This window comes from Bombina bombina, chromosome 3, assembly GCF_027579735.1.
Source record: "Bombina bombina isolate aBomBom1 chromosome 3, aBomBom1.pri, whole genome shotgun sequence".
NCBI classification, from domain to species: domain Eukaryota; kingdom Metazoa; phylum Chordata; class Amphibia; order Anura; family Bombinatoridae; genus Bombina; species Bombina bombina.
The window spans coordinates 103,519,863-103,542,846 of NC_069501.1; the positions used below are offsets into that span (position 1 = coordinate 103,519,863).

A 22,984-nucleotide genomic window follows, 5' to 3' on the forward strand; every position below is an offset into this window, starting at 1 on the left:
CTCCTCAGATGGCCGAGAAACAGCAATATAATCTTAACTACTCCGGTTAAAATCATAAGAAAAACTCTGGTAGATTCTTCTTCAAACTCTGCCAGAGAAGTAATAACACGCTCCGGTGCTATTGTAAAATAACAAACTTTTGATTGAAGTTATAAAAACTAAGAATAATCACCATAGTCCTCTCACACCTCCTATCTAGTCTTTGGGTGCAAGAGAATGACTGGAGGTGACGTAGAGGGGAGGAGCTGTATGGCGACTCTGCTGGGTGAATCCTCTTGCACTTCCTGTGGGGGAGCAGATAATATCCCAGAAGTAATGATGACCCGTGGACTGATCACACATAACAGAAGAAAGATTTGCTATGGAGTTATCCATTACAGCCGTTAATTGTTGCATGGTAATAAGTATTGGCGCACTAGATGTACTAGGGGCCTCCTGCATGGGCAAAACTGGTGTAGACACAGTAGGAGATGATGTAGTATCATGTTTACTCCCCTCATTTGAGGAATCATCTTGGGCAATATCATTATTTGTGGCAGTACTGTCCTTACTTTGTTTGGACGCTATGGCACAATTATCACATAAATTTAAATGGGGAGACACATTGGCTTTCATACATATAGAACATAGCTTATCTGAAGGTACAGACATGTTAAACAGGCTTAAACTTGTCAACAATGCACAAAAAACGTTTTAAAATAAAACCGTTACTGTCACTTTAAATTTCAAACAGAAAACACTTTATTACTGAATATGCGAAAAAGTATGAAGGAATTGTTCAAAAATTACCAAATTTTCACCACAGTGTCAAATTTCAGAGCTTTAACCCTTAAAATAACGGAACCGGAGCCGTTTTTCAATTTAACCCCTATACAGTCCCAGATACAGTCTTTGCTAAGACCCAACCAAGCCCTGAGGGGAATACGATACCAAATGACGCCTTTTAAAAGCTTTTTCAGAGATTCTTAGATCCTCACACATGCATCTGCATGCCCTGCTCTCAAAAAACAACTTTGCATTAATGGCGCGAAAATGAGGCTCAGTCTATGACTAGAAAGGCCCCCTGACTGAAAAAGGTGTCCAATACAGTGCCTGCCGTTTTATAAACGTTCCCCAAGATTATAAATGTCAATTGTTAGCCTAAATTTGAATAATATGCACAAATAAAGCAATCGATTTAGCCCATAAAAATGTCTACCAGTTTTTTAGCCCATAATAAGCCCTTTATTCTGTTTGTTTTTGACTAAGAAAATGGCTTACCGGTCCCCATGAGGGGAAATGACAGCCTTCCAGCATTACACAGTCTTGTTAGAAATATGGCTAGTCATACCTTAAGCAGAAAAGTCTGCTAACTGTTTCCCCCAACTGAAGTTACTTTATCTCAACAGTCCTATGTGGAAACAGCAATCGATTTTAGTTACTGTCTGCTAAAATCATCTTCCTCTTACAAACAGAAATCTTCATCCTTTTCTGTTTCAGAGTAAATAGTACATACCAGCACTATTTTAAAATAACAAACACTTGATAGAAGAATAAAAACTACATTTAAACACCAAAAAACTCTTAACCATCTCCGTGGAGATGTTGTCTGTGCAATGGCAAAGAGAATGACTGGGGTGGGCGGAGCCTAGGAGGGATCATGTGACCAGCTTTGCTGGGACTCTTTGCCATTTCCTGTTGGGGAAGAGAATATCCCACAAGTAAGGATGACGCCGTGGACCGGACACACCAATGTTGGAGAAAAATATCTATTTGTACATATTCAAGTACATGTTCAGTAAGGGCGGCATATAAACTCTATCACAAATATTTTTCCTTTTGGTCACACCAGTACGTAACTACCTTAAAAAAGTAACTATAATTTTCATACACAAAAAGAGAGAAGCGGTACAAACCTAAATGTGTTTTGTGTTACTAAAATATAACTTTTATTAGTTACAAATAAAATGGGAAAAACAACCTTTAAAAACATTCTCCTATATTAGGAAATGGCAACACTGAGAAATAGCAGTTCTCCTATACATATGAAATGTGATAAGTTTGGCAGAGTGTAGGTGTTCACAGCTAGTAATAGGAAAACTATGAACTAGAGATTTTGAAACATCCAGGTTAAGTTTGACCATTGGAAAGGGATATATAAGTAATACTAATGTTTCTAATTAGTTCATAAGTTAATTTATAGCCCGTGGGCGGCTACAGGTTATAAATTAACTTATAAACTAATTAGAAACATTAGTATTACTTATATATCGCTTTCCAATGGTCAAACATAGCATGGATTCTAACAGGAACTGAAAAGCTAATAAATTCATAATGGAATTACAGGAAAAGGGGACAAAATAAAAAATGAAAGTATATTGCAGACTATGTTTTATATATACGATTTATCATTTTATATTACCATCTCAAAGTGTTTAATGTCCCTTTAATAAAAGCAATAACAGTTATAGTTAAAGCCTTTTACTATGCACACAACTGGCGGAGCATACAGCTGTGGGTTGTGTACACATTTACTAAATGTTCACAATCCATACCATCATCAGCACAGTGAGCAGCAGCAATTAAATAAATGGGAGTGCATGTAACACTAGTAAATAGGAGTGCATGTAACACTAGTAAATGGGAAGTGCATGTAACACTAGTAAATGGGAGTGCATGTAACACTAGTAAATAGGAGTGCATGTAACACTAGTAAATGGGGAGTGCATGTAACACTAGTAAATGGGAGTGCATGTAACATTAGTAAATAGGAGTGCATGTAACACTAGTAAATAGGAGTGCATGTAACACTAGTAAATGGGGAGTGCATGTAACACTAGTAAATGGGGAGTGCATGTAACACTAGTAAATGGGGAGTGCATGTAACACTAGTAAATGGGAGTGCATGTAACACCAGTAAATGGGAGTGCATGTAACACTAGTAAATAGGAGTGCATGTAACACTAGTAAATAGGAGTGCATGTAACACTAGTAAATGGGGAGTGCATGTAACACTAGTAAATGGGAGTGCATGTAACACTAGTAAATGGGGAGTGCATGTAACACTAGTAAATAGGAGTGCATGTAACACTAGTAAATGGGGAGTGCATGTAACACTAGTAAATGGGGAGTGCATGTAACACTAGTAAATGGGGAGTGCATGTAACACTAGTAAATGGGGAGTGCATGTAACACTAGTAAATGGGGAGTGCATGTAACACTAGTAAATGGGGAGTGCATGTAACACTAGTAAATGGGGAGTGCATGTAATACTAGTAAATGGGGAGTGCATGTAACACTAGTAAATGGGGAGTGCATGTAACACTAGTAAATGGGGAGTGCATGTAACACTAGTAAAAGGGAGTGCATGTAACACTAGTAAATGGGAGTGCATGTAACACTAGTAAATGGGAAGTGCATGTAACACTAGTAAATGGGAAGTGCATGTAACACTAGTAAATGGGGAGTGCATGTAACACTAGTAAATGGGGAGTGCATGTAACACTAGTAAAAGGGAGTGCATGTAACACTAGTAAATGGGAGTGCATGTAACACTAGTAAATGGGAAGTGCATGTAACACTAGTAAATGGGGAGTGCATGTAACACTAGTAAAAGGGAGTGCATGTAACACTAGTAAATGGGGAGTGCATGTAACACTAGTAAAAGGGAGTGCATGTAACACTAGTAAATGGGAGTGCATGTAACACTAGTAAATGGGAAGTGCATGTAACACTAGTAAATGGGGAGTGCATGTAACACTAGTAAAAGGGAGTGCATGTAACACTAGTAAATAGGAGTGCATGTAACACTAGTAAATGAGAATGCATGTAACACTAGTAAATGGGGAGTGCATGTAACACTAGTAAATGGGGAGTGCATGTAACACTAGTAAAAGGGAGTGCATGTAACACTAGTAAATGGGAGTGCATGTAACACTAGTAAAAGGGAGTGCATGTAACACTAGTAAAAGGGAGTGCATGTAACACTAGTAAATAGGAGTGCATGTAACACTAGTAAATGAGAATGCATGTAACACTAGTAAATAGGGAGTGCATGTAACACTAGTAAATGGGGAGTGCATGTAACACTAGTAAAAGGGAGTGCATGTAACACTAGTAAATGGGAGTGCATGTAACACTAGTAAAAGGGAGTGCATGTAACACTAGTAAAAGGGAGTGCATGTAACACTAGTAAATGGGAAGTGCATGTAACACTAGTAAATGGGAAGTGCATGTAACACTAGTAAATAGGAGTGCATGTAACACTAGTAAATAGGAGTGCATGTAACACTAGTAAATGGGGAGTGCATGTAACACTAGTAAATGGGAGTGCATGTAACACTAGTAAATGGGAGTGCATGTAACACTAGTAAATAGGAGTGCATGTAACACTAGTAAATGGGAGTGCATGTAACACTAGTAAATGGGAGTGCATGTAACACTAGTAAATGGGAGTGCATGTAACACTAGTAAATGGGAGTGCATGTAACACTAGTAAATGGGAAGTGCATGTAACACTAGTAAATGGGAGTGCATGTAACACTAGTAAATAGGAGTGCATGTAACACTAGTAAATAGGAGTGCATGTAACACTAGTAAATGGGGAGTGCATGTAACACTAGTAAATAGGAGTGCATGTAACACTAGTAAATAGGAGTGCATGTAACACTAGTAAATGGGGAGTGCATGTAACACTAGTAAATGGGGAGTGCATGTAACACTAGTAAATGGGGAGTGCATGTAACACTAGTAAATGGGGAGTGCATGTAACACTAGTAAATGGGGAGAGCATGTAACACTAGTAAATGGGGAGTGCATGTAATACTAGTAAATGGGGAGTGCATGTAACACCAGTAAATGGGGAGTGCATGCAACACTAGTAAATGGGGAGTGCATGCAACACTAGTAAATGGGGAGTGCATGTAACACTAGTAAATAGGAGTGCATGTAACACTAGTAAATGGGAGTGCATGTAACACTAGTAAATGGGAGTGCATGTAACACTAGTAAATGGGAGTGCATGTAACACTAGTAAATGGGAGTGCATGTAACACTAGTAAATGGGAAGTGCATGTAACACTAGTAAATGGGAGTGCATGTAACACTAGTAAATAGGAGTGCATGTAACACTAGTAAATAGGAGTGCATGTAACACTAGTAAATGGGGAGTGCATGTAACACTAGTAAATAGGAGTGCATGTAACACTAGTAAATAGGAGTGCATGTAACACTAGTAAATGGGGAGTGCATGTAACACTAGTAAATGGGGAGTGCATGTAACACTAGTAAATGGGGAGTGCATGTAACACTAGTAAATGGGGAGTGCATGTAACACTAGTAAATGGGGAGAGCATGTAACACTAGTAAATGGGGAGTGCATGTAATACTAGTAAATGGGGAGTGCATGTAACACCAGTAAATGGGGAGTGCATGCAACACTAGTAAATGGGGAGTGCATGTAACACTAGTAAAAGGGAGTGCATGTAACACTAGTAAATGGGGAGTGCATGCAACACTAGTAAATGGGGAGTGCATGTAACACTAGTAAAAGGGAGTGCATGTAACACTAGTAAATGGGGAGTGCATGTAACACTAGTAAATGGGGAGTGCATGTAACACTAGTAAATGGGGAGTGCATGTAACACTAGTAAATGGGGAGTGCATGTAACACTAGTAAATGGGGAGTGCATGTAACACTAGTAAATGGGGAGTGCATGTAACACTAGTAAAAGGGAGTGCATGTAACACTAGTAAATGGGGAGTGCATGTAACACTAGTAAATGGGGAGTGCATGTAACACTAGTAAAAGGGAGTGCATGTAACACTAGTAAATGGGAGTGCATGTAACACTAGTAAATGGGGAGTGCATGTAACACTAGTAAATGGGGAGTGCATGTAACACTAGTAAATGGGGAGTGCATGTAACACTAGTAAATGGGGAGTGCATGTAACACTAGTAAATGGGGAGTGCATGTAACACTAGTATATGGGGAGTGCATGTAACACTAGTATATGGGGAGTGCATGTAACACTAGTAAAAGGGAGTGCATGTAACACTAGTAAATGGGGAGTGCATGTAACACTAGTATATGGGAGTGCATGTAACACTAGTAAATGGGAGTGCATGTAACACCAGTAAATGGGAGTGCATGTAACACCAGTAAATGGGAGTGCATGTAACACCAGTAAATGGGAGTGCATGTAACACCAGTAAATGGGAGTGCATGTAACACCAGTAAATGGGAGTGCATGCAACACCAGTAAATGGGAGTGCATGCAACACCAGTAAATGAGAGTGCATGTAACACAGTAAATGAGAGTGCATGTAACAAAGTAAATGAGAGTGCATGTAACACAGTAAATGAGAGTGCATGTAACACCAGTAAATGGGAGTGCATGTCACACTAGTAAATGGGAGTGCATGTCACACCAGTAAATGGGAGTGCATGTAACACCAGTAAATGGGAGTGCAAGCAACACCAGTAAATGAGAGTGCATGTAACACTAGTAAATAGGAATAAATGAGAGTGCATGTAACACTAGTAAATGGGAGTGCATGTCACACCAGTAAATGAGAGTGCATGTAACACCAGTAAATGTGAGTGCATGTAACACCAGTAAATGGGAGTGCATGTAACACCAGTAAATGGGAGTGCATGTAACACCAGTAAATGGGAGTGCATGTAACACCAGTAAATGGGAGTGCATGTAACACCAGTAAATGGGAGTGCATGTAACACCAGTAAATGGGAGTGCATGCAACACCAGTAAATGGGAGTGCATGCAACAACAGTAAATGAGAGTGCATGTAACACAGTAAATGAGAGTGCATGTAACAAAGTAAATGAGAGTGCATGTAACAAAGTAAATGAGAGTGCATGTAACACAGTAAATGAGAGTGCATGTAACACCAGTAAATGAGAGTGCATGTCACACTAGTAAATGGGAGTGCATGTCACACTAGTAAATGGGAGTGCATGTCACACTAGTAAATGGGAGTGCATGTCACACCAGTAAATGGGAGTGCATGTCACACCAGTAAATGGGAGTGCATGTAACACAGTAAATGAGAGTGCATGTAACACCAGTAAATGGGAGTGCATGTCACACTAGTAAATGGGAGTGCATGTCACACCAGTAAATGGGAGTGCATGTAACACCAGTAAATGGGAGTGCAAGCAACACCAGTAAATGAGAGTGCATGTAACACTAGTAAATAGGAATAAATGAGAGTGCATGTAACACTAGTAAATGGGGAGTGCATGTAACACCAGTAAATGGGAGTGCAAGCAACACCAGTAAATGAGAGTGCATGTAACACTAGTAAATAGGAATAAATGAGAGTGCATGTAACACTAGTAAATGGGAGTGCATGTAACACTAGTAAATGGGAGTGCATGTCACACCAGTAAATGGGAGTGCATGTAACACCAGTAAATGGGAGTGCAAGCAACACCAGTAAATGAGAGTGCATGTAACACTAGTAAATAGGAATAAATGAGAGTGCATTTAACACTAGTAAATAGGAGTGCACGTAACACTAGTAAATGAGAATGCACGTAACAATAGTAAATGAGAGTGCATGTAACACAGTAAATGGGAGTGCATGTAACACTAGTTAATGAGAGTGCATGTAACACTAGTAAATGAGAGTGCATGTAACACTAGTAAATGGGGAGTGCATGTAACACTAGTAAATGGGGAGTGCATGTAACACTAGTAAAAGGGAGTGCATGTAACACTAGTAAATCGGGAGTGCATGTAACACTAGTAAATGGGGAGTGCATGTAACACTAGTAAATGGGGAGTGCATGTAACACTAGTAAATGGGGAGTGCATGTAACACTAGTAAATGGGGAGTGCATGTAACACTAGTAAAAGGGAGTGCATGTAACACTAGTAAATGGGGAGTGCATGTAACACTAGTAAATGGGGAGTGCATGTAACACTAGTAAATGGGGAGTGCATGTAACACTAGTAAATGGGGAGTGCATGTAACACTAGTAAATGGGGAGTGCATGTAACACTAGTAAATGGGGAGTGCATGTAACACTAGTAAATGGGGAGTGCATATAACACTAGTAAATGGGGAGTGCATGTAACACTAGTAAATGGGAGTGCATGTAACACTAGTAAATGGGGAGTGCATGTAACACTAGTAAATGGGGAGTGCATGTAACACTAGTAAATGGGGAGTGCATGTAATACTAGTAAATGGGGAGTGCATGTAACACTAGTAAATGGGGAGTGCATGTAACACTAGTAAATGGGGAGTGCATGTAACACTAGTAAAAGGGAGTGCATGTAACACTAGTAAATGGGGAGTGCATGTAACACTAGTAAATGGGGAGTGCATGTAACACTAGTAAAAGGGAGTGCATGTAACACTAGTAAAAGGAAGTGCATGTAACACTAGTAAATGGGGAGTGCATGTAACACTAGTAAATGGGGAGTGCATGTAACACTAGTAAATAGGAGTGCATGTAACACCAGTAAATGGGTGTGCATGTAACACTAGTAAAAGGGAGTGCATGTAACACTAGTAAATGGGGAGTGCATGTAACACTAGTATATGGGAGTGCATGTAACACTAGTAAATGGGAGTGCATGTAACACCAGTAAATGGGAGTGCATGTAACACCAGTAAATGGGAGTGCATGTAACACCAGTAAATGGGAGTGCATGTAACACCAGTAAATGGGAGTGCATGTAACACCAGTAAATGGGAGTGCATGCAACACCAGTAAATGGGAGTGCATGTAACACAGTAAATGAGAGTGCATGTAACACCAGTAAATGAGAGTGCATGTAACACCAGTAAATGGGAGTGCATGTCACACTAGTAAATGGGAGTGCATGTCACACCAGTAAATGGGAGTGCATGTAACACCAGTAAATGAGAGTGCATGTAACACTAGTAAATAGGAATAAATGAGAGTGCATGTAACACTAGTAAATGGGAGTGCATGTCACACCAGTAAATGAGAGTGCATGTAACACTAGTAAATAGGAATAAATGAGAGTGCATGTAACACTAGTAAATGGGGAGTGCATGTAACACCAGTAAATGGGAGTGCAAGCAACACCAGTAAATGAGAGTGCATGTAACACTAGTAAATAGGAATAAATGAGAGTGCATGTAACACTAGTATATGGGGAGTGCATGTAACACTAGTAAATGGGGAGTGCATGTAATACTAGTAAATAGGAGTGCATGTAACACTAGTAAATGAGAATGCACGTAACAATAGTAAATGAGAGTGCATGTAAGACAGTAAATGGGAGTGCATGTAACACTAGTTAATGAGAGTGCATGTAACACTAGTAAATGAGAGTGCATGTAACACTAGTAAATGGGGAGTGCATGTAACACTAGTAAATGAGAGTGCATGTAACACTAGTAAATGGGGAGTGCATGTAACACTAGTAAATGGGGAGTGCATGTAACACTAGTAAATGGGAGTGCATGTAACACTAGTAAATGGGAGTGCATGTAACACTAGTAAATGAGAGTGCATGTAACACAGTAAATGAGAGTGCATGTAACACCAGTAAATGGGAGTGCATGTAACACTAGTAAATGGGGAGTGCATGTAACACTAGTAAATGGGGAGTGCATGTAACACTAGTAAATGGGGAGTGCATGTAACACTAGTAAATGGGGAGTGCATGTAACACTAGTAAAAGGGAGTGCATGTAACACTAGTAAATGGGGAGTGCATGTAACACTAGTAAATGGGGAGTGCATGTAACACTAGTAAATGGGGAGTGCATGTAACACTAGTAAATGGGGAGTGCATGTAACACTAGTAAATGGGGAGTGCATGTAACACTAGTAAATGGGAGTGCATGTAACACTAGTAAATGGGGAGTGCATGTAACACTAGTAAATGGGGAGTGCATGTAACACTAGTAAATGGGGAGTGCATGTAACACTAGTAAATGGGGAGTGCATGTAACACTAGTAAATGGGGAGTGCATGTAACACTAGTAAATGGGGAGTGCATGTAACACTAGTAAATGGGGAGTGCATGTAACACTAGTAAATGGGGAGTGCATGTAACACTAGTAAAAGGGAGTGCATGTAACACTAGTAAATGGGGAGTGCATGTAACACTAGTAAATGGGGAGTGCATGTAACACTAGTAAATGGGGAGTGCATGTAACACTAGTAAATGGGGAGTGCATGTAACACTAGTAAAAGGGAGTGCATGTGACACTAGTAAATGGGGAGTGCATGTAACACTAGTAAATGGGGAGTGCATGTAACACTAGTAAATGGGGAGTGCATGTAACACTAGTAAATGGGGAGTGCATGTAACACTAGTAAATGGGGAGTGCATGTAACACTAGTAAATGGGGAGTGCATGTAACACTAGTAAATGGGGAGTGCATGTAACACTAGTAAATGGGGAGTGCATGTAACACTAGTAAATGGGGAGTGCATGTAACACTAGTATATGGGGAGTGCATGTAACACTAGTATATGGGGAGTGCATGTAACACCAGTAAATGGGAGTGCATGTAACACTAGTAAAAGGGAGTGCATGTAACACTAGTAAATGGGGAGTGCATGTAACACTAGTATATGGGAGTGCATGTAACACTAGTAAATGGGAGTGCATGTAACACTAGTTAATGGGAGTGCATGTAACACTAGTAAATGGGAGTGCATGTAACACTAGTAAATGGGAGTGCATGTAACACTAGTAAATGAGAGTGCATGTAACACAGTAAATGAGAGTGCATGTAACACCAGTAAATGGGAGTGCATGTAACACTAGTAAATGGGAGTGCATGTAACACAGTAAATGGGAGTGCATGTAACACAGTAAATGGGAGTGCATGTAACACTAGTAAATGAAAGTGCATGTAACACTAGTAAATGAGAGTGCATGTAACACTAGTAAATGAGAGTGCATGTCACACTAGTAAATAGGAGTGCATGTAACACTAGTAAATGGGAGTGCATGTAACACCAGTAAATGTGAGTGCATGTAACACCAGTAAATGGGAGTGCAAGCAACACCAGTAAATGAGAGTGCATGTAACACTAGTAAATAGGAATAAATGAGAGTGCATGTAACACTAGTAAATAGGAGTGCATGTAACACTAGTAAATGAGAATGCATGTAACACTAGTAAATGAGAGTGCATGTAACACAGTAAATGGGAGTGCATGTAACACTAGTTAATGAGAGTGCATGTAACACTAGTAAATGAGAGTGCATGTAACACTAGTAAATGGGAGTGCATGTAACACTAGTAAATAGGAGTGCATGTAACACTAGTAAATAGGAGTGCATGTAACACAAGTAAATGAGAGTGCATGTAACACTAGTAAATGGGGAGTGCATGTAACACTAGTAAATGAGAGTGCATGTAACATTAGTAAATGGGAGTGCATGTAACACAGTAAATGAGAGTGCATGTAACACCAGTAAATGGGAGTGCATGTAACACTAGTAAATGGGAGTGCATGTAACACAGTAAATGGGAGTGCATGTAACACAGTAAATGGGAGTGCATGTAACACCAGTAAATGAGAGTGCATGTAACACAGTAAATGGGAGTGCATGTAACACCAGTAAATGGGAGTGCATGTAACACCAGTAAATGGGAGTGCATGTAACACCAGTAAATGGGAGTGCGTGTAACACTAGTAAATAGGAGTGCATTTAACACTAGTAAAAGGGAGTGCATGTAACACCAGTAAATGGGAGTGCATGTAACACTAGTAAATGGGAGTGCATGTAACACTAGTAAATGGGAGTGCATGTAACACTAGTAAATGGGGAGTGCATGTAACACTAGTAAATGGGGAGTGCATGTAACACTAGTAAATGGGGAGTGCATGTAACACTAGTAAATGGGAGTGCATGTAACACTAGTAAATGGGGAGTGCATGTAACACTAGTAAATGGGAGTGCATGTAACACTAGTAAATGGGGAGTGCATGTAACACTAGTAAATGGGAGTGCATGTAACACTAGTAAATGGGGAGTGCATGTAACACCAGTAAATGGGGAGTGCATGTAACACCAGTAAATGGGAGTGCGTGTAACACTAGTAAATGGGAGTGCATGTAACACTAGTAAATGAGAGTGCATGTAACACCAGTAAATGGGAGTGCGTGTAACACTAGTAAATGGGAGTGCATTTAACACTAGTAAAAGGGAGTGCATGTAACACCAGTAAATGGGAGTGCATGTAACACTAGTAAATAGGAGTGCATGTAACACTAGTAAATGAGAGTGCGTGTAACACTAGTAAATGGGAGTGCATGTAACACTAGTAAATAGGAGTGCATGTAACACTAGTAAATGAGAGTGCGTGTAACACTAGTAAATAGGAGTGCATGTAACACTAGTAAATGAGAGTGCATGTAACACCAGTAAATGGGAGTGCATGTAACACTAGTAAATAGGAGTGCATGTAACACTAGTAAATGGGAGTGCATGTAACACCAGTAAATGGGAGTGCATGTAACACTAGTAAATGGGAGTGCATGTAACACTAGTAAATAGGAGTGCATGTAACACTAGTAAATAGGAGTGCATGTAACACTAGTAAATAGGAGTGCATTTAACACTAGTAAAAGGGAGTGCATGTAACACCAGTAAATGGGAGTGCATGTAAGACCAGTAAATGAGAGTGCATGTAACACCAGTAAATGAGAGTGCATGTAACACCAGTAAATGGGAGTGCATGTAACACCAGTAAATGAGAGTGCATGTAACACCAGTAAATGAGAGTGCATGTAACACCAGTAAAAAAGAGTGCATGTAACACTAGTAAATAGGAATAAATGAGAGTGCATGTAACACTAGTAAATAGGAATAAACGAGAGTGCATGTAACACTAGTAAATGAGAGTGCATGTAACACTAGTAAACAGTAATAAACGAGAGTGCATGTAACACTAGTAAATGGGAGTGCATGTAACACTAGTAAATGGGAGTGCATGTAACACTAGTAAATGGGAGTGCATGTAACACTAGTAAATGGGGAGTGCATGTAACACCAGTAAAAAAGAGTGCATGTAACACTAGTAAATAGGAATAAATGAGAGTGCATGTAACACTAGTAAATAGGAATAAACGAGAGTGCATGTAACACTAGTAAATGAGAGTGCATGTAACACTAGTAAACAGTAATAAACGAGAGTGCATGTAACACTAGTAAATGGGAGTGCATGTAACACTAGTAAATGGGAGTGCATGTAACACTAGTAAATAGGAATAAATGAGAGTGCATGTAACACTAGTAAATAGGAATAAATGAGAGTGCATGTAACACTAGTAAATAGGAATAAATAAGAGTGCATGTAACACTAGTAAATAGGAATAAATAAGAGTGCATGTAACACTAGTAAATGAGAGTGCATGTAACACTAGTAAATAGGAGTGAATGTAACACCAGTAAATGGGAGTGCATGTAACACAAGTAAACGAGAGTGCATGTAACACTAGTAAATAGGAATAAATTGGAGTGCATGTAACACAAGTAAATGGGAGTGCATGTAACACTAGTAAATAGGAATAAATTGGAGTGCATGTAACACAAGTAAATGGGAGTGGATGTAACACTAGTAAATGGGAGTGCATGTAACACTAGTAAATAGGAATAAATGAGAGTGCATGTAACACTAGTAAATGAGAGTGCATGTAACACTAGTAAATGGGAGTGCATGTAACACTAGTAAATGAGAGTGCATGTAACACTAGTAAACAGTAATAAACGAGAGTGCATGTAACACTAGTAAATGGGAGTGCATGTAACACAAGTAAACGAGAGTGCATGTAACACTAGTAAATAGGAATAAATTGGAGTGCATGTAACACAAGTAAATGGGAGTGCATGTAACACTAGTAAATAGGAATAAATTGGAGTGCATGTAACACAAGTAAATGGGAGTGCATGTAACACTAGTAAATAGGAATAAATGAGAGTGCATGTAACACTAGTAAATAGGAATAAATGAGAGTGCATGTAACACCGGGACATACGCTCCCCCCAAGTCATGCGCACGGTAGCAGCTATAATAAAAACAGTGACCCCTTTTACATTAAACTTTTTTGCAAAAATGTTTTTATATGAAAGGGAAATGCATTTAGAATCTATCTAGAACAGAGGTGCACAAGCTTTAAATTTATAGGAGGGCCAGGCACTAATGGCACCTTACACTATACTCGCACTTATCCCAATGATAAAGTCTCAAATGGATTATAACAACATTGTAATTATTTAAAATTAGATAGGAAATTGCTTGTTATCAATGAATTAAATTAAACTTTGCATATACACTACAGAAATGTATAAAAATGCACATACATGAGTTACTTAATGAGAAGTGTGGTTGTTTTTTTTAATAGCAAATGAATAACGTCTGTTTCTGGCCAGTGGTGCTGAGGGCCACATAAAAACCCTTGGCAGGTCGGATGTCATTTCCCGTATGTTTGTTACATGCACTTTTTTGGTAACTAAATAAATCAATCACTGAATACATAAAGCACTTCTGAGATGGGCTTTCTAACCTTAGCTTTACTTTGGGCCTTGTTAAATCTCTTCTTCTTCCACACTGCAGCAACAGCTGCAATGAGCTGAACTCCCAGGTGTCCGGTCAGCGGGTTCAGGAAGTCTAGAATTTTCTGTTTCAATGTCTGTTAAGAAGAACAAAAATAAATAAATGTCTGTCATTATGACAACAAATAATACCAATTGTGAAGTCTTTTGATTTTTGAATATTACAGCAAACATTATTATAATTATATTTACCAAGTGCCAACATATTCTGCAACTGTAAAACAAATGCACAGCACATGTTAAGAAAACACTGAACTCTATGATCTGGTATTTTAACATGAGTTTGTTTCTGGAAAATGTAAAGGAACAGCTGTTTAAATTGAAATTTTTACAGCAGTATCAGTTTTGTTCTTCCTACTAATGCTCACTGGCTGATTAGTACTCATTGTTAATAGCCACTGGCTAAATAGTACTTATTTTATTATTATTATACTTTATTTATGAAGCGCCAACATATTCCGCAGCGCTGTCCATGGATACAACTCATTAAAAGGGACAGTCAAGTCCAAAAATAACTCATGATTCAAATAGGGCATGTAATTTTAAACAACTTTCCAATTTACTTTTATCACCAATTTTGCTTTGTTCTCTTGGTATTCTTAGTTGAGAGCTAAACCTAGGAGGTTCATATGCTAATTTCTTAGAACTTGAAAGCCGCCTCTAATCTAAATGCATTTTGATAGTTTTTCAGCACTAGAGGGCATTAGTTCATGTGTTTCATATAGATAACATTGAGCTCATGCACATGAATTTACCATGGAGACAGCTCTGATTGGCTAAAATGCAAGTCTGTCAAAAGAACTGAAATAAGGGGGCAGTCTGCTGAGGCTTAGATACAAGGTAATTACAGAGGTAAAACATGTATAATTATAACTGTGTTGGTTATGCAAAACTGGGGAATTGGTAATTAAGGGATTATTTATCTTTTTAAACAACAAAAATTATTATGATATAAAACTTGTAAGAGACAGGACAAAATTTACAAACACATACAGAAGGAATTGAGGGCCCTATTCCCATGGGAATTTACAATCCAGAAAGGTAGGAGGTTGAGAAACAGAGAGGTGAGGACCGCAAGATTGAGAAAGATGTTAATGCAGAGTTAGATGAGGGAAGCGAAATTAATTTATTATTGAGTTGGGTGGTTGGCTTCTCTGAACAAAAAAGTCTTCAGGGAGCATTTAATGGAAGAAAGATTAGGACAAAGCTTGACAGCACGAGGGAGAGAGTTCCAGAGGGTAGGTGCTACAAGACAGAAGTCCTGCAGTCTAGCATGGGAAGAGGTGATAGTTGAAGATGCTAGGAGCAGGTCATTGTTGGATCTTAGTGAGCGGGCTGTAGTATACTTGTTTATTTATTAGGGGACTGGGGAGTGGCGTAGGTGAGAGCTTTGTATGTAAGGGTGAGAATTTTGAATTTAATTCTGCTGTGAATGGGGAGCCAATGAAGGGACTCACAGAAAGGTGCAGCAGATACAGAGCGATGGGAAAGATGGATTAGCCTGGCAGAGGCATTTAGGATGGATTGAAGGGGGGAGAGGCAGGAAAGAGGAAGACCAGTATGTAGGTTATTGCAGTTGTCAAGTCAGGAAATAACAAGGGAGTGGATTATTTTCTTTGTGGTGTTAGCGCTCAGAAAAGGGTGCATCTTAGAAATATTGCGTAGATGGTTGCGGCAGGATGAAGAAAGCGATTGGATGTGGGGGACGAAGGATAGATTTGAATCAAGTGTAACTCTGAGGCAGCGGACTTGGATTGATGGTGATGCCATCAACATTGATAGAAAAGTGTGGGGGGGGATTAGAAGGAGCTCAGTCTTGGACATGTTAATCTAGGTGGTGAGAGGCTATCCAGGAAGCGATAACAGATAAGTAGTCGCTGACATGAAAAAGGACAGAGGGAGAGAGAGCAGGGGTGGAGAGGTAGATCTGGGTGTCATCAGCATAGAGGTGATATTTGAAGACATAACTGTTGATAAGTTTACCCAGAGAAGAAGTATACATGGAGAAGAGTAAAGGACCCAGAACAGATCCTTGAGGTACTCCAACAGACAGAGGCATAGTACTTATTGTTAATAGCCACTGGCTGATTAGTACTTATTGCTAATACTCATTGGCTGATATGGACTTCCTTATTATCATATAGGTACTTCCTACTAATGCTCACTGGCTGATTAGTACTTATTGCTAATACTCACTGGCTGATATGGACTTCCTTGTTAGCATATAGGTACTTCCTACTAATGCTCATTGTACCAATCAGCTAATGAGCTTAGTATAAAAGCCATTAGTCATGCTATATTTAAAGGGATAGGCAAGTAAAAAAATAAAATTGCATGAATCAGAGAATGTCCTTTTAAGACACTTAATTTCTATTTAGAAATTCACTTTGTTCTCTTGGCTTCCTTTGTTGAAAAAGCATATGCACATATAAATATAGGAACTAGATGGTGATTGGTGGATACACACATTTGTCTCTTGTCATTGGCTCAGCAGATGTGTTCAGCTAGCTCTCAGTAGTGCATTGCTGATCTGGAGCTGACTTTGCAGGGGTTAAACACACAATTACATACAATTATAAAATGCTCTTACATATTATAGCCTTTACTTCTTGCACTTTGATATACCTTTAAAGGGACAGTCAACACCAGAATTTTTGTTGTTTAATAAGATAGATAATCCCTTTATTACCCATTCCCCAGTTTTGCAAAACTAACACTGTTATATTAATACACTTTTTATTTCTGTGACTAACTTGTATCTAAGCATCTTCTGACCGCCCCTAATCACATGACTTTTAGTTATTATCTATTGACTTGCATTTTAGCCAATTAGTGCAGTGTCTGCTACTAGCCACGGGCGTGATCACAATGCTATCTATATGGCCTACAAGAGCTAGCTCTCCCCTGCTGTGAAAAGTAAATAAAATAGAGGCCGTCTTCAAGGGCTTAGAAATTATCATATGCACCTTCCTAGGTTTGCTTTCAACTAGAATACCAAGAGAACAAAGCAAAATTGTTGATAAAAGTAAATTGGAAAGTTGTTTAAAAACAGAATTTATGCTTACCTGATAAATTACTTTCTCCAACGGTGTGTCCGGTCCACGGCGTCATCCTTACTTGTGGGAATATCTCTTCCCCAACAGGAAATGGCAAAGAGTCCCAGCAAAGCTGGCCATATAGTCCCTCCTAGGCTCCGCCCACCCCAGTCATTCGACCGACGGACAGGAGGAAATATATATAGGAGAAACCATATGGTACCGTGGTGACTGTAGTTAGAGAAAATAATTCATCAGACCTGATTAAAAAACCAGGGCGGGCCGTGGACCGGACACACCGTTGGAGAAAGTAATTTATCAGGTAAGCATAAATTCTGTTTTCTCCAACATTGGTGTGTCCGGTCCACGGCGTCATCCTTACTTGTGGGAACCAATACCAAAGCTTTAGGACACGGATGAAGGGAGGGAGCAAATCAGGTTACCTAAACGGAAGGCACCACAGCTTGCAAAACCTTTCTCCCAAAAATAGCCTCCGAAGAAGCAAAAGTATCAAATTTATAAAATTTGGCAAAAGTGTGAAGTGAAGACCAAGTCGCTGCCTTACATATCTGGTCAACAGAAGCCTCGTTCTTGAAGGCCCATGTGGAAGCCACAGCCCTAGTGGAGTGAGCTGTGATTCTTTCAGGAGGCTGCCGTCCGGCAGTCTCATAAGCCAATCGGATGATGCTTTTAAGCCAAAAGGAAAGAGAGGTAGAAGTCGCTTTTTGACCTCACCTTTTACCAGAATAAACAACAAACAAGGAAGATGTTTGTCTGAAATCTTTTGTAGCCTCTAAATAGAATTTTAGGGCACGGACTACGTCCAAATTGTGTAACAAACGTTCCTTCTTTGAAACTGGATTCGGACATAAAGAAGGTACAACTATCTCCTGGTTAATATTTTTGTTAGAAACAACCTTAGGAAGAAAACCAGGCTTAGTACGCAAAACCACCTTATCTGCATGGAACACCAGATAGGGTGGAGAACACTGCAGAGCAGATAACTCTGAAACTCTTCTAGCAGAAGAAATTGCAACCAAAAACAAAACTTTCCAAGATAGTAACTTAATATCTATGGAATGTAAAGGTTCAAACGGAACCCCTTGAAGAACTGAAAGAACTAGATTTAGACTCCAGGGAGGAGTCAAAGGTCTGTAAACAGGCTTGATCCTAACCAGAGCCTGAACAAATGCTTGAACATCTGGCACAGCTGCCAGTCTTTTGTGTAGTAAGACAGATAAAGCAGAGATCTGTCCCTTTAGAGAACTTGCAGATAATCCTTTTTCCAAACCTTCTTGTAGAAAGGAGAGAATCTTAGGAATTTTTATCTTATTCCATGGGAATCCTTTGGATTCACACCAACAGATATATCTTTTCCATATTTTATGGTAAATCTTTCTAGTTACCGGTTTTCTGGCCTGAACCAGAGTATCTATCACAGAATCTGAAAACCCACGCTTCGATAGAATCAAGCGTTCAATCTCCAAGCCGTCAGCTGGAGGGAGACCAGATTTGGATGTTCGAATGGACCCTGAACAAGAAGGTCCTGTCTCAAAGGTAGCTTCCATGGTGGAGCTGATGACATATTCACCAGGTCTGCATACCAAGTCCTGCGTGGCCACGCAGGAGCTATCAAGATCACCGAGGCCCTCTCCTGATTGATCCTGGCTACCAGCCTGGGAATGAGAGGAAACGGTGGAAATACGTAAGCTAGGTTGAAGGTCCAAGGTGCAACTAGTGCATCTACTAGAGTCGCCTTGGGATCCCTGGATCTGGACCCGTAGCAAGGAACCTTGAAGTTCTGACGAGACGCCATCAGATCCATGTCTGGAATGCCCCATAATTGAGTTATTTGGGCAAAGATCTCCGGATGGAGTTCCCACTCCCCCGGATGGAATGTCTGACGACTCAGAAAATCCGCCACCCAGTTTTCCACACCTGGGATGTGGATCGCAGACAGGTGGCAGGAGTGATCCTCCGCCCATTTAATTATTTTGGTCACTTCTTTCATCGCCAGGGAACTCCTTGTTCCCCCTTGATGATTGATATACGCAACGGTCGTCATGTTGTCTGATTGGAACCTTATGAATCTGGCCTTTGCTAGCTGAGGCCAAGCCCTGAGAGCATTGAATATCGCTCTCAGTTCCAGAATGTTTATCGTGAGAAGGGACTCTTCCCGAGACCATAGACCCCGAGCTTTCAGGGATTCCCAGACCGCGCCCCAGCCCACTAGACTGGCGTCGGTCGTGACAATGACCCACTCTGGTCTGCGGAAGCTCATTCCCTGGGACAGATGGTCCAGGGTCAGCCACCAACGGAGTGAATCTCTGGTCTTCTGATCTACTTGAATCATTGGAGACAAGTCTGTATAGTCCCCATTCCACTGTTTGAGCATGCACAGTTGTAATGGTCTTAGATGAATTCGTGCAAAAGGAACTATGTCCATTGCTGCAACCATCAACCCTACTACTTCCATGCACTGCGCTATGGAAGGACGAGGAACAGAATGAAGAACTTGACAAGAGCTTAGAAGTTTTGATTTTCTGACCTCTGTCAGAAAAATCCTCATTTCTAAGGAATCTATTATTGTTCCCAAGAAGGGAACTCTTGTCGACGGGGACAGAGAACTTTTCTCTATGTTCACCTTCCATCCGTGTGATCTGAGAAAGGCCAGAACGAAGTCTGTATGAGCCTTTGCTTTTGACAGGGACGACGCTTGTATTAGAATGTCGTCCAAGTAAGGTACTACTGCAATGCCCCTCGGTCTTAGAACCGCTAGAAGGGACCCTAGTACCTTTGTGAAAATCCTTGGAGCAGTGGCCAACCCGAATGGGAGGGCCACAAACTGGTAATGTTTGTCCAGAAAGGCGAACCTTAGGAACTGATGATGTTCTTTGTGGATAGGAATATGAAGGTACGCATCCTTTAGATCCACGGTAGTCATAAATTGACCTTCCTGGATAGTGGGTAGAATCGTTCGAATGGTTTCCATTTTGAACGATGGTACCCTGAGAAATTTGTTTAGGATCTTTAAATCCAGAATTGGTCTGAAGGTTCCCTCTTTTTTGGGAACTACGAACAGATTTGAGTAAAATCCCATTCCTTGTTCCGTCATTGGAACTGGGTGTATCACTCCCATCTTTAACAGGTCTTCTACACAATGTAAGAACGCCTGTCTCTTTATTTGGTTTGAGGATAAGTGAGACATGTGGAACCTTCCCCTTGGGGATAGTTCCTTGAATTCCAGAAGATAACCCTGAGAAACTATTTCTAGCGTCCAGGGATCCTGAACATCTCTTGCCCAAGCCTGAGCAAAGAGAGAGAGTCTGCCCCCCACTAGATCCGGTCCCGGATCGGGGGCTACTCCTTCATGCTGTTTTGTTAGCAGCGGCAGGCTTCTTGGCCTGCTTACCCTTGTTCCAGCCTTGCATCGGTTTCCAGGCTGGTTTGGGTTGTGAGGCATTACCCTCTTGCTTAGAGGATGCAGAATTAGAGGCCGGTCCGTTCCTGAAATTGCGAAAGGAACGAAAATTAGACTTATTTTTAGCCTTGAAAGACCTATCTTGTGGAAGGGCGTGGCCCTTTCCCCCAGTGATGTCTGAAATAATCTCTTTCAATTCTGGTCCAAATAGAGTTTTACCTTTGAAAGGGATGTTAAGCAATTTTGTCTTGGATGACACATCCGCTGACCAAGACTTTAGCCAAAGCGCTCTGCGCGCTACGATAGCAAACCCTGAATTTTTCGCCGCTAATCTAGCTAATTGCAAAGCGGCATCTAAAATAAAAGAGTTAGCCAATTTAAGTGCGTGAACTCTGTCCATAACCTCCTCATATGGAGTCTCTCTACAGAGCGACTTTTCTAGTTCCTCGAACCAGAACCACGCTGCTGTAGTGACAGGAACAATGCACGAAATTGGTTGTAGAAGGTAACCTTGCTGTACAAAAATCTTTTTAAGCAAACCTTCCAATTTTTTATCCATAGGATCTTTGAAAGCACAACTATCTTCGATAGGAATAGTAGTGCGTTTGTTTAGAGTAAAAACTGCCCCCTCGACCTTAGGGACTGTCTGCCATAAGTCCTTTCTGGGGTCGACCATAGGAAATAATTTCTTAAATATAGGGGGGGGGGGACAAAAGGTATGCCGGGCTTTTCCCACTCCTTATTTACTATGTCCGCCACCCGCTTGGGTATAGGAAAAGCGTCGGGGTGCACCGGAACCTCTAGGAACTTGTCCATCTTGCATAATTTCTCTGGAATGACCAAGTTGTCACAATCATCCAGAGTAGATAAAACCTCCTTAAGCAGTGCGCGGAGGTGTTCTAATTTAAATTTAAATGTCACAACATCAGGTTCAGCTTGTTGAGAAATTTTTCCATCTGACAAAACCTCCCTCATGGCCCCTTCAGATTGGTGAGAGGGTATGACAGAACAATTATCATCAGCGCCCTCCTGCTCTTCAGTGTTTAAAACAGAGCAATCGCGCTTTCTCTGATAATTAGGCATTTTGGATAAAATATTTGCTATGGAGTTATCCATTACAGCCATTAATTGTTGCATGGTAATAAGCATTGGCGCACTAGATGTACTAGGGGCCTCCTGCGTGGGCAAAACTGGTGTAGACACAGTAGGAGATGATGTAGTATCATGTTTACTCCCCTCATCTGAGGAATCATCTTGGGCAATTTCATTATCTGTGGCAGTACTGTCCTTACTTTGTTTGGACGCTATGGCACAATTATCACATAAATTTAAATGGGGAGACACATTGGCTTTCATACATATAGAACATAGCTTATCTGAAGGTACAGACATGTTAAACAGGCTTAAACTTGTCAACAAAGCACAAAAAACGTTTTAAAACAAAACCGTTACTGTCTCTTTAAATTTTAAACAGAAAACACTTTATTACTGAATATGTGAAAAAGTATGAAGGAATTGTTCAAAAATTACCAAAATTTCACCACAGTGTCTTAAAGCATTAATAGTATTGCACACCAAATTTCAGAGCTTTAACCCTTAAAATAACGGAACCGGAGCCGTTTATAAATTTAACCCCTATACAGTCCCAGCTATAGTCTTTGCTGAGACCCAACCAAGCCCAGAGGGGAATACGATACCAATTGACGCCTTCTAGGAGCTTTTCCAGCAATTTATAGATCCTCACACATGCATCTGCATGCCCTGCTCTCAAAAAACAACTGCGCAGTAATGGCGCGAAAATGAGGCTCAGTCTACAACTAGGAAGGCCCCCTGACTGTAAAAGGTGTCTAACACAGTGCCTGCCGTTTAATAAACGTTCCCCAAGTTTATAAATGCAAATTGTCAGCATAAATATGAATAAAATGCCCAAATAAAGCAATCGATTTAGCCCATAAAAATGTCTA

The 22,984-nt window shown here is 40.3% G+C and overlaps 1 protein-coding gene across 1 annotated transcript in view; it reads right to left on the reverse strand.

Moving 5' to 3' along the window:
* The window catches only part of DOP1B (DOP1 leucine zipper like protein B), a 593,629-nt gene that overhangs the window by 156,667 nt on the left and 413,978 nt on the right, over nt 1-22,984 (reverse strand). The window contains exon 22 of the mRNA XM_053705165.1: nt 14,516-14,641. Within this exon, the coding sequence (XP_053561140.1) occupies nt 14,516-14,641 (126 nt within the window). The remainder of the gene's footprint in view (nt 1-14,515; nt 14,642-22,984) is intronic.